The sequence below is a fragment of the Nycticebus coucang genome, chromosome 5, assembly GCF_027406575.1.
Source record: "Nycticebus coucang isolate mNycCou1 chromosome 5, mNycCou1.pri, whole genome shotgun sequence".
Lineage (NCBI taxonomy): Eukaryota > Metazoa > Chordata > Mammalia > Primates > Lorisidae > Nycticebus > Nycticebus coucang.
In genome coordinates this window covers 47,516,949-47,530,209 of record NC_069784.1, presented here as the reverse complement: position 1 = coordinate 47,530,209, position 13,261 = coordinate 47,516,949, and the positions used below count along the sequence as shown (strand labels likewise).

The 13,261-nt window shown below is 49.1% G+C and overlaps 2 protein-coding genes across 2 annotated transcripts in view; one reads left to right on the top strand and one right to left on the bottom strand.

The window, feature by feature from the left end:
• PTGFRN (prostaglandin F2 receptor inhibitor) overlaps window positions 1-12,412 on the bottom strand; it is a 77,677-nt gene extending 65,265 nt beyond the window's left edge. The window contains exon 1 of the mRNA XM_053591239.1: window positions 12,280-12,412. Coding sequence (XP_053447214.1) covers window positions 12,280-12,328 — 49 coding nt within the window. The 5' untranslated portion in view covers window positions 12,329-12,412. The remainder of the gene's footprint in view (window positions 1-12,279) is intronic.
• On the top strand, window positions 11,599-12,953 carry LOC128585865 (translation initiation factor IF-2-like). The gene is made up of 2 exons (XM_053591240.1): window positions 11,599-12,000; window positions 12,399-12,953. Exons 1-2 carry the CDS (start codon window positions 11,884-11,886, stop codon window positions 12,951-12,953), a joined length of 672 nt encoding a protein of 223 aa, XP_053447215.1. The 5' UTR covers window positions 11,599-11,883.
• The last annotated feature ends 308 nt before the right edge of the window (window positions 12,954-13,261 follow it).

Genomic DNA, 13,261 nt, shown 5'->3' with positions numbered 1-13,261 from the left:
ACACAGTGGAAAGAGAACAGAACTCGCCTTGTTTGCATTTTCTTAAGACATCACATCCTGGCTGCAGAACTACCTCCGAGCCTGTGGTGTGAGCTAACTCAGTGCTGGAATGTACTGCTGAGCAGCGTATACCACCTGGTCACCTTGGTGACCCTCCAGAGATGTGCTAACAGAAGGACCATCCCTAGTTATTTTATGAGCCAGGTACAACACTAGGCTTCCCGGGATTCATACTGATGTTTTGGATGAGATTTGTTTGTGCAATAAATTGTTATGAAAGTGGGACTCTGATGAATAGACCACATGACTGCATAAACCTTGTTTCCACAGAAAACTAGCTAAAATTCCCCATCCTTCCTCTAAAACTTATCTATGTCTCTTATCAGGTGATAGTCCTTTGAAGAAATGCTCTGATAAACTACCTAAGGGGAACATCAGTAATTGTTTTGTGAGCTGTTTTCCTTATAGGAAACAACCAAAAATAAGATTATGGTCTGACTTATCACCTTAATTTAGCAGCTAGCTTCCTGTAAGCCACAGCAGACCTCACCAGCCTCACCCACGGCAGCTCTTAGCTGCTCTGTGGGTGCTGACAATGCTGCCAACACCTTCCAGGGTGACTTTGCTCACATTCTTCCTCTCCACCAAGCTCCCCCCACCCCCAGAGTTTAATATCCACAAACCCAAGGTCTCTCTTACTTTTCCAGCTTAAGTCAGCTAATCCCCAAATGGGACAGCAACCTGCATGCATTTAGCGACTTCCACCTGAGAAACTGAACTGGCCATTTTCATACCCGAAGTGCCTTTCCTGCTCCTGGCTCTCTACTCTCCAACCCTTCCTGCTTCAGGGAGCTTTTCCATAATAACAGCCCCTGGCCTCCGTTTCATCCCTAGTTCTGACAGCCCATATGCAAAGCAATCTAACAACTCACTCACTGGGACCTTTGAAAAGCACCTACAATCCATTCCACTGTTTAGTTAATAACTGGTTCTCTTCCACTTTGGATTCCATTTCCTAAGTCTTTTGTAATCTTGCAGGGTCAGTAACGTGGTAAGTATTCCCTAAATGCTGCAGACGTGCTAAAAAATAAGACCACAAGGAAGAGGAAGAAGGTGCTTTATTGCAAGGTAGAGCTGGACACAGCTTACTCCCACAGGGGTCACAGCTGTGCTCACCTCCACAGATATGACGACTTGCCCACTCTTGTGCCAGGATCTGGGCTAGGCCTTTTTCCCCCTAATATCTAGGTATCCTTAGAAAAGACATATGGTCTTCACTTGGAACTTGATGGGAACTTACTGTAACGATTTCTCAATCAAAGATGATGGACTATAACATCTTCTAATACATAAGAAAATATTTGGATGTGCCAGCTTTCAGAAAATGGAAAAATGAATAGCTGCGCCAAAAGCAGTTTGTTTTACCCCCTGATTGCAACATAGCTAAGTGACAAGCACACAGACAGACATCAAATCCACTAACATGTCTCACTCTTAGCATATCCCACAGGGGCAGGGCATTTACAAAACACTATCTACCCCTTCACCTCTGGAATGGCACAAGATAGCAAGCTACATCAAGTACGCCCCAGAATTCTCTCCTAGAGGGTTCTTGGTAAGCCTTAGAAATATCTGCACCCAAGGCAAGTGCAATAACATCATCGGACTTTGCAGCAGCAGCAGCAGCAGCAGCGCTACGGGCACCTCAGAGCAGCCAGGGAGGGCTGGGCAGCAGCCCAGACAGGGAGGACTGAGGTCAAACCTGAGTTCTCCCAGTGAGAAGCATGTTCTAGAACATACCCTTTCCATCAGTGGTATTTTTCCCCCCAGTGGTATTTTTTATCCAGCATCATTAAACCCTCCCCTTTTAGACAAAGCAATGAAAAGGAAGAAAATTCCCAAATACTAGGAACACATTTTTTTAGCCAATTAAGTGTGCTGATTGGCAATGTCAGAATTTCAAATCTTCTACCCTCCAGGGAGGGCATCAAATCTAAAGCAGTGTCAATATTTGGATGCATCCAGGGATGTTTGTGTCTATGCTCTATGATCTGGGAGTATTAGGAAAAGGACCACCCGTGGAAAGAAACCGTCTACCATACTCTTCCCTAGACGTAAGGTTAAATGTCACATTTCTGAAGTTCAAGCCTTGCTTACTCAGTTCCAACTTACGGCTAATATCCTCAATCAAAACTTGCACACACAAAAACCAGTAATAATAAAAAAGTCTGTCTTCTAGAAATGGTTTTAGCATTTCTGTGACTTTTGTCAGATGTCTGTCGGAAAGCCCCATTAGCCTGGTAGTGGGGACACCTCTGTTCCCTAAAGAAGCGCTAGGAAAGATCCCTCCTTTCACAGCACAGGAAACGGGCTGGGATGAGGAAGTAGTTGCTGATACAAGGATAGGACAGCAAACAATTCCTAGAGTCCTCTGGAGTTGGTGCCAGGCAGGTGAGAGACAACAGGCACAGGCCGCAGACGTCACAGGGAGTGATCAGAAGACAGGCAAGGAAGCCAGGGAAGCCAGGGCTGGACCAAGAGGCCCATATGGCCAACAGAAGGGGTCTCAGAGTTCTGGAGCTGGAAGGGGAGACTCCGGGATCAGCCAGCCCAACCTTTATTTTGTAGGGGCTAAGAGCTATTCAGCAACTTGTCCAAGGTCACAAAACAGACAAGTAGAAGGACAAGGGAAGACAGAATCCAAGCTGGCTGTTTTAAAAGACAAGGAAACAAGGCCGGTGCAGTGGCTCACACCTGTAATCCCAGCACTCTGGGAGGCCAAGGCGGGCAGATTGCCTGAGCTCGGGAGTTTGAGATCAGATAGAAAAACTAGCCAAGTGTTGTGGTGGGCGCCTGTAGTCCCAGCTACTAGGGAGGCTGAGGCAAGAGGATCGCTTGAGCCCAAGAGTTTGAGGTTGCTGTGAGCTGTGATGCCATCTCTACCCAGGGCTACATAAAGAGAGATTCTGTCTCAGATAAAAAAAAAAAAAAAAAAAAAAAAAGACAAGGAAACAAATGTTGTCACATTTAGCTAATTATATCAATTCCTTCCCTTATTTTCAAAGATATATTTTGACTCTGAATGATTTAGCTAACACAGGAAGATAGAGCACTGTGGTTACGAGCCCAGACTGGAGCCCGACCATCTGGGTTTCATCCTGGCAGCTCCGGCACTGACAGTGCTACCTTGAGCAAGTTGCTTCACCTCTCTGTAACTCAGTTTCCTCCTCTGTCAGATGGGGGTGATGACAGCAGCTACCTGCTAAATGAGCTGGCGCACGGGAAGTGCCTGGCCCGGCACACAGTGAATGCTGCAGAAAAGGCAGGCGGGGTTTCCTGGGGAGGAAACAGTCCTCACAGCACTTCCTCCCCAGCACACCTGCTCCCCCACCCAGTACACCTTAGTCACAGGTTATGCCTTTCCCCCACACCTGGGCTAATGCTTCTAAAAAGTCAAGCTCCTGTCTCCTAATCTATTCAGGTCCAACCCAATCAGATAGTAGAGCCAAAGTGCCTGAAATGGCAGAAGGGGCAAAAACTCTGTGGAAGTGCTTTGCTTATTTGCCTACAGGTCACCCACCCTATCACCCAGTGGCCATTTACTTCCAAGACTCGGAACTCAGACGTTACCACTCCTGACTCCCATATCCTACCTTTCTAGATCACCCACTCCCATGCACCTCTAAAACGGCCTTTTACCCTCAGCAGGTCCTCCAGCCCCTCACACCTTCTGCAGATGCATCAGGCCTTAAAGCCCCACTCACCTGCCTATCCCACCTGGATTCCTTGGCCAACCTTTCCTGTGATGTTCTCACCAGCTCCCTTGATCTCTCACCCCATGGACAGACCACATGATGTCATCCCTCCTAGACTGAAAAACTTGGTGGGATAAAGCCAGGAAACCATACCCACTGCTTCCACTACAGACTTGCTTGGTCCCCCATCCCTGTCACTAACAGAACACCTGCCATATTCTCAGAACACCCAGCACTACCCACTCTCTCCAGCTCTGACTCTGACCATGGCTTTGCCTGACTCTCATGGAGAAAGCCCAGGCTACCAAATAATGTGAGCCCAGCACTCTTCCAGACTAGGGCATCTCAAACTTCAGCATGCATTTGAATTCCCTGTGGAACTTGTTCAAATACAGACTCTGATTCAGCAGGTTGCACCCCAGCTCCCCTGAGTGCCGCTAGGCCACGCTTGGAGTGGCAGAGTTCTAGGAATTGACACACTTTCATGTTTGCATTTTTTTGAGATACGTTATTGTTAATCTTCATGACAGACCCACACAAGAACCATTTCAGGAAGATAGAAAGTGAGGTTCGAAAAGGTTAAGAAACTTGTTAGTCTTCACAGTTGCAAGATGTGGACTCAATCTAAGTGTCCAATGAATGATCAGATAGAGAAAATGTGGTATAAATACACAATGGAATAGTATTCAGCCGTAAAAAGCAATGAAATCATGTCTTCTGCAGCAACATGGATGGAAGTGGAGAACATTATCTTAGTGAACCAAGGCAGACCACACAATGTAAAATGTTGCATGTTCTCAGTATGTAAGCAAGCACTTAAAAATGTGTACAGATAAACAGAAAGTTCAACAATAAGCAATGGAGATGTAGAAGGGTGGATGATGGGAAATTACTTAATGGGTACACGTGCATTATTTTGGTGACGGATACCCTAAAAGCCCTGACATGACACCATACAACCTATGCACGCACCTGCATCTCATATTTATACAAAGGAAAAAAAAAAAGCACCTTGTCCAAAGCCCATGGTAGGATTCGAATGAAGGGCTAATTCCCAAGCCTCAACCCTGTTTTTTCTCTTCTAACTAGGGTGGTGGAGTGAGGGACGGGAAGGGTATAAAGAGCAGTAGTTTTTAAAAACACATGGAATGGTTTATTTGTAATGAAAACTATTAAAATCTTCTTAACTGATGTGAATGGGAGGAAGATGGGTTATAAAATGGCAATGCTGGAGATTCTACCTAACAGCCAAAGACCTAACGCAGCCATCAGAGAGCGAGTTAATTCCCTCCATCCGCACGGAGGACAACATCCAGAGGGCACTTGGGAAACTGTAACGGTGCGGGGAGAGGGAAAGGGAACACGCAGATAACCTGTAACGAGCATGTCTGCGGGCACTCTGGGGGCTGCAGGGCTGAGATCACGGCAGAGACGGCATTTCACACCACATTCCACTTCCCCTCCTCCCTGACTCCCCGACTCCAGGGCTCTATCTGCACCCCACCTCACCATTCTTCCTTCTTTGCGGCCCAGGTCCAGCAGCAGAGCCTGCTCACCTCCTTGCAGCCTGCCCCTGCTCCGGGGTCTCCCAGCTGGCCTGTGGATGCACTGAGTCGGTCTGGTCCTGCCAGGGCCTGAGCTGCCACCCTCCTGGAGGGCTTTCACTTGGTACCATCTAAAAAGTGGGCGATCGTCTCTGACTCAAGAGTCCTTCCCCACTCACTCCTCGACTTCCATGATTTTCCTTCCTTATTTGCTGTTGGGTCAGACTTCACAGTGTCCAAATCCAAGGGCTTCTTTTTGTCTTTTTCCTTCTGGTTTTCCAGCAGCATCTGACCAATCCCTCTTCAACAAGCCCACTCACATCCACCTCTGCTTGGCTTCTGCCAGGGCACTCTCCTGGTTCTTCTCCCACCCCTCTGGCCACCCCTTCTAAAACTCTCCCTCCCACTTCCTGTGCCCTAACTGCAGGCATTCCCAGGAACCTACCCTCCACCCTCTTCTCAATCATCCACCTTATAGGGATAGCTTCGACCCTCATCTAGAACGTCCTGTCCTACCCTTTGATGGCAGATCAGAGTCTGCTCTGTACTCTCTGGAACCCCCAGCGCTCAGAACAATGCCCGGTGTGTAGTAGCTGGCACTTGCTTGATATTTGCAGAATAAAAAAATGGGCCGCTACGTTACCTAGCTTCTCACTTTGCCTCTGCAAACAGCTCACCCCAAGGCTGGGCTATAGGACTGTGGTTCAGAAGTGAAAGAGAAAACGGCCAACCTTTGTCATATGATAGCACACCCAGGAAAGTATACACAATCACAACTGTATAGCTCTCTGGGTAAACAGCCCTTGGGCTTAAAGAGGCAGCCTCTGACCCATGGGCATCAATATCATGATGTGCCTGCAAGCCACCTGAAGACCATGAGGGTCCCTTACCATGACCCGCATGCTGGGAAGTTCTGCCCGGTCCAGCTCTAAGTAAGAGCAAGGAAGAGCTGCTATCAGGAATTCTTGGCTCGGTGTCACTTATAAGGTATAAAAAGTAATCCATCTGTCTGCACTCTGACTCTGTTTCATTAAGATTCCAAGCTAGCACCCATTCTGAAATGTGCCCTGAACCCTTAAGCACAATTTCGTTCTCCATCACTCTCAGCCAAATTCATCCCAGACAGAGCCACACTGGCCATACAGTATTTCTCCACTGCCCTGAAATATCCTGAGTGATGTAAATGCTTTCACGTTCCAGCTGCCTATAAAGGTGTGAAACAGGATGCAATTAAGGTCCCAAAACATCATACTTAAACTTGAATCATGCTGCTTAGCGACCCCATAATCTAGCGCAAACACTTAGCGAGTATTGTGAAGAAATCAGCATTCGAAGAACACAAATGTATACACAGTGCCACGACCACTAGTCTCCTGGAAATCACATTGCTGGGACATGACAGTGTTAACTACTGGGTCTAATTCTGCCTCCCAAAGACTACAGTTGGTGTGGGGGGAAATATTCCAAGATCTAAAAAACCACTCACTGTGCCAACTGCAGCACTTCGCCTTTTCCAGAAGATAAATTATGAAGAATTTTTGCCAGTTTAAGTTATTTTCCCAAAGCAGAGTCAAATGACCCTGCAACCCTGGCTTTAGAAACCAATGCAACTAAACTGTATATAAACTGCCCTGACAGCTTCCCCCCAACTTCCATTCGACCCAGTGAGACAGACACACACCAACAGACAAGCACACACCTTATTTAACTGCCAGACACATTGCCAATGTGAACATGTACATTCAATCTACAGGGGGGAAAAATCAGCTCAGCAGCTCATCACTAAAACAAAATAGCCATATAAATGCCGACTAGCCTGACTGCCTTGTAAGGAATATCACTGACAACTAGAGTTTCTATTCAGCAGGCTAATAAGAATAATTATAGCCAGGGCAGGCATTAATCAGCTTGGCAGATACAGGAATTCTGTTAACAAGGCTAAAATGAGTGCCAAGGAATCTCTGAAGGCCAAAACACTTCAAAGACTGTTAAAGCTGGATGGATTCACCAGGGCTCCTCCTGCGGAGCCCTCGCCTCCTTCATTGCTTTCTGGAGGTGGCTCCATTTCCACCCTCTCCTCAAAGCAGGTGTGCTGACTTGCTGGGGGGCTACAGAGCCGCCATGCCTTCCAGGTGCACACTGGCACTGCCCTTCCCTTCAGAAGTTGTCCCTTGGCTGCCTTCACCCTGGATCCCCTATTGTTAACCCCACTTTTGCTTTTAAACCACTACCATCCTTTCTCTGCCTAAACCAATCTTAAGCAATGCGTAGCACATCGGTCCACTTTTCCTCAGCAGAGGCAGAATGGAGTCCTGAGATTAAATCCTGGCTCTGCCATGGAATTTCTGTCTGACTCCAGACAAGTTGTTTAACTTTTCCTCCATTTCCTCATCTAGAAGAAGAAGAAAATAAAAGTGAACGGTGACTTTCTCCAAGTGTTGCTATGAAGAATAACTAACAGAATGTAGGTAAGAGCCTGACACTTGCTATGCGCTCTAAGTAGTCCCTATTCTCTGTACCTCTCAGATACAGGGCCATGTTCGGGAGCTATGAGAAAGGAACAGATAGGGCAGTCAGTATGCACACGCACACACAATATTCAGGTCTGACTATGCCTGGGCAGGAGGGTGGACACATTTTTCTTTAGATCTTATATCCTTTATAACTAACAGACTGCTAGCCTCACATCTGTTCCTCCATTCTTCCCTAGTAGTTGGCACATGGCTCCCCAGCCTCCCTTGCAGCTAGTGTGGTGTGGGCCTTCTCTCCCGTACCACGGATGCAGAAGTGATGTGTGCCACTTCCAACCTTGGCCCATGAAGCTTCCGTGTATGCTCTTTCCCTTTTCATGAGGGCTGGAATGGTGATGGTGCCACCCAAAGTGATCTTAGAAATCATGGGTTGAAGACAGTGGAATCACCACTAGCCTGGGAACCAGAATAACAAGTGTAGAGCAGGGGTCCCACCCAACCTTTCTTTCTGAAGCATCCTCTTGGCACTGTTATGAAAGACACTTCTATTGTTTGAACTGCTATGCTTTGAATCGGTTTGTTAGAGCAGTTTAGCCTACTTAATTAATACAAGACCCTTCTATATTATTTGAATTTTAAATAAAGATGTAATGCTTGTGACATTTAAAAACTACAGTATTTCAATGGAGTTGCAAAAATAAAACATAAAGAGAATGTTAATCTCTCTCCACAATCTCTAGGCCTTTCTCTGCCCAATTCTGGTTGCACACTAGTTAGAGATTTATCCTCCTCAAACACAGCACCCTATTGGGTCAGTTTCACCCTGCAAACTTTTTTTTTTTTTTTAAATTAAATCATAGCTGTATACATTAATGCAATTGTGGGGTACAATGTGCTGGATTTATATACAATTTGAAATATTTTCATCAAACTGAAACTGTTCATCATTAACATAGCCTTCACAGCATTTTCTTAGTTATTGTAAGACATTTATATTAACCCTGGAAACTTTTAATGACCATCCATGTCCCACAGAAAAAAAGGACACATACAGTCAGTATTTATCAAACATCCACTCTGTGCTATTACTCTTAGTAATAAGGACACTATAGTGAGCAAAACCAACATGATCCCTATCCCCGAGGGATATAATCAAGGGAGGGGCCAGACAATTCTATACAAAGAAATAAATAAATGCTATGATGAAAGCAGCACAGGCTGCCTAGCACCCAAAGAGTCAAGCGAAGCCCCCTTCACAGTCCAGATTTTTCAGCACAGCACACAAAACCTGCAGGATCTACTCCAAACCTACCTCTCAGATTGTGCCCCTACTATTTCCTCCAGTTAAATGGAACTTATTTGGTATTTCTGAATGAGCCATGTACTTTCACTCATCCATGCTTTACACTTTTCCCCAGAGCTTAGAATCCTCTTCTACCCTTTTCCCTACAAAATTCTAATTGTCCTCAAGACTCAGCTCAAATGTCACCTCATTGGCAAAACCTCCCCCAACCCCAAAGTCAAAGTCAATCATTCTGTTCTTTTTCTTTTCTTTTTTGAGACAGTATCACTCTATTGCCCTCTGTAGAGTGCTGCAGTGTCACAGGTCACAGCAACCTCAAACTCAGGCTCAGGCAATCCTCTTGCCTTAGCCTCCCAAGTAGCTGGGACTACAGGCACCCACCACAATACCGGCTACATATATATATATATATATATATATATATTTTTTTTTTTTTTTTTTTTTTTTTAAGAGATGGAGTCTTGCTTTTGCTCAGGCTGGTCTTGAACTCCTGAGCTTAGGCAATCCACCTGCCTTGGCCTCCAAATGTGCTGGGATTACAGGCATGAGCCACTGTGCCTGGCTTCTGTTCTTTACCTTCTACCAGCACTTGGTGTCCAAGTCAGGTAGTTCATTCTGCCCCACAGTTAGCTTTTTTATTATCTGTCCACCCACTCAGTGGTGAGCGGCTGCTGTGGTCATGTCCTTGGGACTCCCAGTTTTGGACACTGTTATGGGCAGAGTGGTTGCTTGAGAAATGCTATTTTGAATAGATGGACAGGCTAGGTCAGGTACAAGCAATAAATGTGAAACCTGCTCTGTGAAGGTGAGTGAGTTCTGGTAGGTAAACTTAACTAGGAAGGCTTCCTGGAGGAAATCAGTTTTAGGGAAAAAAGGAAATACACAGGCAAGAGGTGAGAAGTAGGAGGGGCCCAAGGCTTAATATATCTGTGAAAAGAAGAGCAAACAGGTGCCTTAGAAGGGTCTGCACAGGAGAAGACCGGGGGTGGGGGAGGGAGAACACAGGAAGCAACACCCCCCTTGGACGACAGCCCCGGGGCCCAACGAGCAAAGGTGGGAGCCCCAAAGTGGAGGAAACTGTCAACAGGGATGCCATCAGAAGTTATCTGTGTGGGGAACCATCAGGACCTGGACTGAAACAGTAGCTGTAGAAATAAGAAGAACAAGAAGAAGCTGGAGTCTGTGCGATAGGAAAAGCCAGAGAATTGAGTGGCCGTGAACGTGCAGGTTAAAGAGATCAGTGATACCAAGATTATCCCCAGGATGCAACACAGGAGGAAAGATGATCTTACTTATCAACATATTAAGTTTCAGGAATCAGTATAGTAGAACATGGGGAGGCCTTTCCAAAGGTCAAGTTGAAGCCATCCCAAGTGAGACCCTGTGGGGGCAGGGCTACTGGGTACCATCCACAGCTCAGAGAACTGCTGGGCAAAAAGACATTTGCTGGTGACACCACCAACTCCCTGTGTAGTTAATGAGATGTCCAGCTGGGGCAGGATGCGCTAGTGTGCAGCTGGTCTCTCTTTGCCCCATCTCCCTTTCCACTCCTTACCGCTGTTACTCCAGGGCATTCTTTTTGAATTCTACCTTACCTCACCCTCTTCACTGGTGCACAGGTTGTGAGCTGCACAACTCTAGGGGGAGCCATTCACACAGAATGCAAACTGAACAGCAGCTCCTAGAGTTGTGCAGTGCACGGCCTGTGCAACCGCAGGCCATGGCCCTCCCTGACCAAAATGCACAAGCCAATTCATGGGTAAGGATTATCACTAGCAGCTTGCAACAAACACAGAACGTATAAGGGTCCCAGAGTGAAAGGGAAAGATTAAAAGCACTAGGATCAGAGACCATAGAAGAGTTGCTATCAAACTAAATGGAAGCTCTGGAAGCTTTCTGCACATGGGTAACAACTGAAGAAATGGGGCTAGACAAGCTCTCTTAGGGAGTGAGTTCAAGAAAATCCCTTAGAGATGAAGAAAATACAGCAGCATCTAGAAAAGCTACCAGCAGCAGGAGTCATGAGGTTAGGACAGTGTGGGCCCTGGAGCCAGCAGGAGGGGGGAGGCTGTGGAAGGCCTCCACTGGGACCCTGGGGTCCTAAGTGCAGAGTCCTCATTTACCCTGTGTGCAGCTGGGCCCTGGCTGGGGCAGACACCACACACCACGTGCTGTATAAAAGATTCAGACGGGCCTTCTCTAGGGACTTGGATGAGAACCCGTGGACAGGTCAGAGGATTCAGCTTGTCCTGGTTGACACTGACCATAGGGATCTAAGAAAATCAGAGCATTTAAGGGTCAGCCTCACCACCCATGGTGGGCACTTAATAAACATATTCCACAGCTGGTTAAGATAACCATGTGTATCTTCGTGAAGATGGTGTCTGTGTATGGAGGGAATGGAAAATGGAGAGGGGGAAAAACAAACACCCACTAAAGATTCCGTGGGTGGGGGCAGGGCGCTGGGCCAAATCAGGAGGCACGAGGGTGTCCGAGGGTGGGAGCCAGGGGACAGCAAGGGAGGAAAAGTAACAGGTAGAAAAAGTTGGAGGAGCCTGGCTCTTAGGTCTTTGTGTATGAATATGAGACAGCGCCAAGAAAAGCTAAAAAAAAAAAAAAAAAAAAAAAGACTGAGGCAGAAGATCTCGCCACGACCAACATGACGGAAGGACCGGCACGCCGACTTCCATTGTACTGTCTGGGCCACCCTATGACCTTCGCAGAAGGAAGTTGGTGGATCCTCTCGCTTCCCAGGAAAGGCACCACCGCGTGGGCTCGCGCGCGTGGGGAGCGATCCAGCCGGTCGGGCCATGGCGGGGCGTATCAAAGGCTCAGATTTCCGCTCTCGAGCTGGGCACCCAGGCCAGGACCGCAGGCACCTTCCGGGCCGGGAGTTCAAGGTGAGCCGGGCGCCCGGCGGCCAACAGGTAGGGAGGGCTGGGGGGAAGCCGGCCACGGGCCACTCCCCCGGCACATGTCGGGGTGAGGCTCGGCCTGGCGGAACGGGGGCTTGTTCCCCGCGCGCCGGGCTCAGGGCGGTCCCGCGACCGCTCCCCGCCCGGCCGGGCCGCCCGTGCAGCCCGGCGGGTCTCCCGGGAGCGGACCGGCCCCGCGGGAGCCCCAGGCCGCGCGCCGCAGCCGCGCCCCGCCGACGCCTCCCGGGTCCCCGGCGTCCCCGCGCCCCACCGAGCCCCGCGCGCACTCACCCAGCCCCAGGAGAGCCAGCAGCAGCGGCCTGGGCGCCAGGCGCCCCATTCTGGCCCGGCGGGAGCGCCGCTCCCCCGCCTCCTCCTTCCCGCCGCCGCTCCTCCTCCTCCTCCTCCAGCTCCGGCTGCTCCAGAGTCAGCGCTCCTCCGCTGGGCCGCGCGCCTGCTCCGCTCTCCTCGCGAGCCGATCAATCCCAGCGCCGGGGCGTACGTGCGCCCCTGCTCCGCTCGCGCCCGCCCGCCCGCTGCGCTCCCGCCCGCCTCCCAACGGCCGGGCCCGGGAGCCGGCCCGCCGCGCCGTGTGCAGCCCCGACCGCTTCCCGAAAGCCAAAGGGAAGAACCGCAGCGCCCGCCCGCGCCTCCCATCCGGCGCTTTGCCAGCAACAAACACAAACTTTCCCAAGCCCCTCCCCGCTCCAGGTAACGGAGGAGGCGCCGGGGCCACCCGCTTAAAGGGGAGGTGGCGTCGGCGCCCACCCAGCCCTACCCGCGGGGCCTCCACCCCACGAGAAACTTTCCTCCGACCTTTAAAAGTTGGCCTGGGAAAGCCTTGTCTGGAAATCCCTCGCTTTAGCCCTGTCCCGGGACACCCCGCGTCCCACCACTCTGGAGTCACCCACGCGTGTCTTCTAGTCCCTCAGACAGCTCCCCGCACTTTCACCCTCTCGTGCTGAGCTAAGCACCCCACCAAGCAACATGGCCCTTGCAAAAAATTATTCAGATAGGTCAGAAAGATCTGGAGGGACTAAAGGTCCTGGATACACTGCAGCCTCTTTAGTGTACAGAGGCGTGACGTGTTGAGGTGACTTGCCCAAGGATGACAGCAAAGGGACAAGACCAGGCCCAGCTCTCCTGACTCTGCCCACATCCTGTCCTTCCCACCGCCTCCCTCCATCTCCAAGGTACCTATGGCACTGATTAGAACAACTTCCCCAAAAGATACACGTTAAAAAGAAAATTTTTAAGCGAGTATTTTAATAAC

What these genes read in the sequence shown, in the direction of transcription:
- LOC128585865 (XM_053591240.1), top strand. Translation starts at nt 11,884, where the DNA reads ATGGCGGGGCGTATCAAAGGCTCAGATTTCCGCTCTCGAGCTGGGCAC. An exon ending in GGGCGCCCGGCGGCCAACAG is followed by an intron (nt 12,001 to 12,398) that starts GTAGGGAGGGCT and finishes CTCCTCCTCCAG; the next exon opens with CTCCGGCTGCTCCAGAGTCA.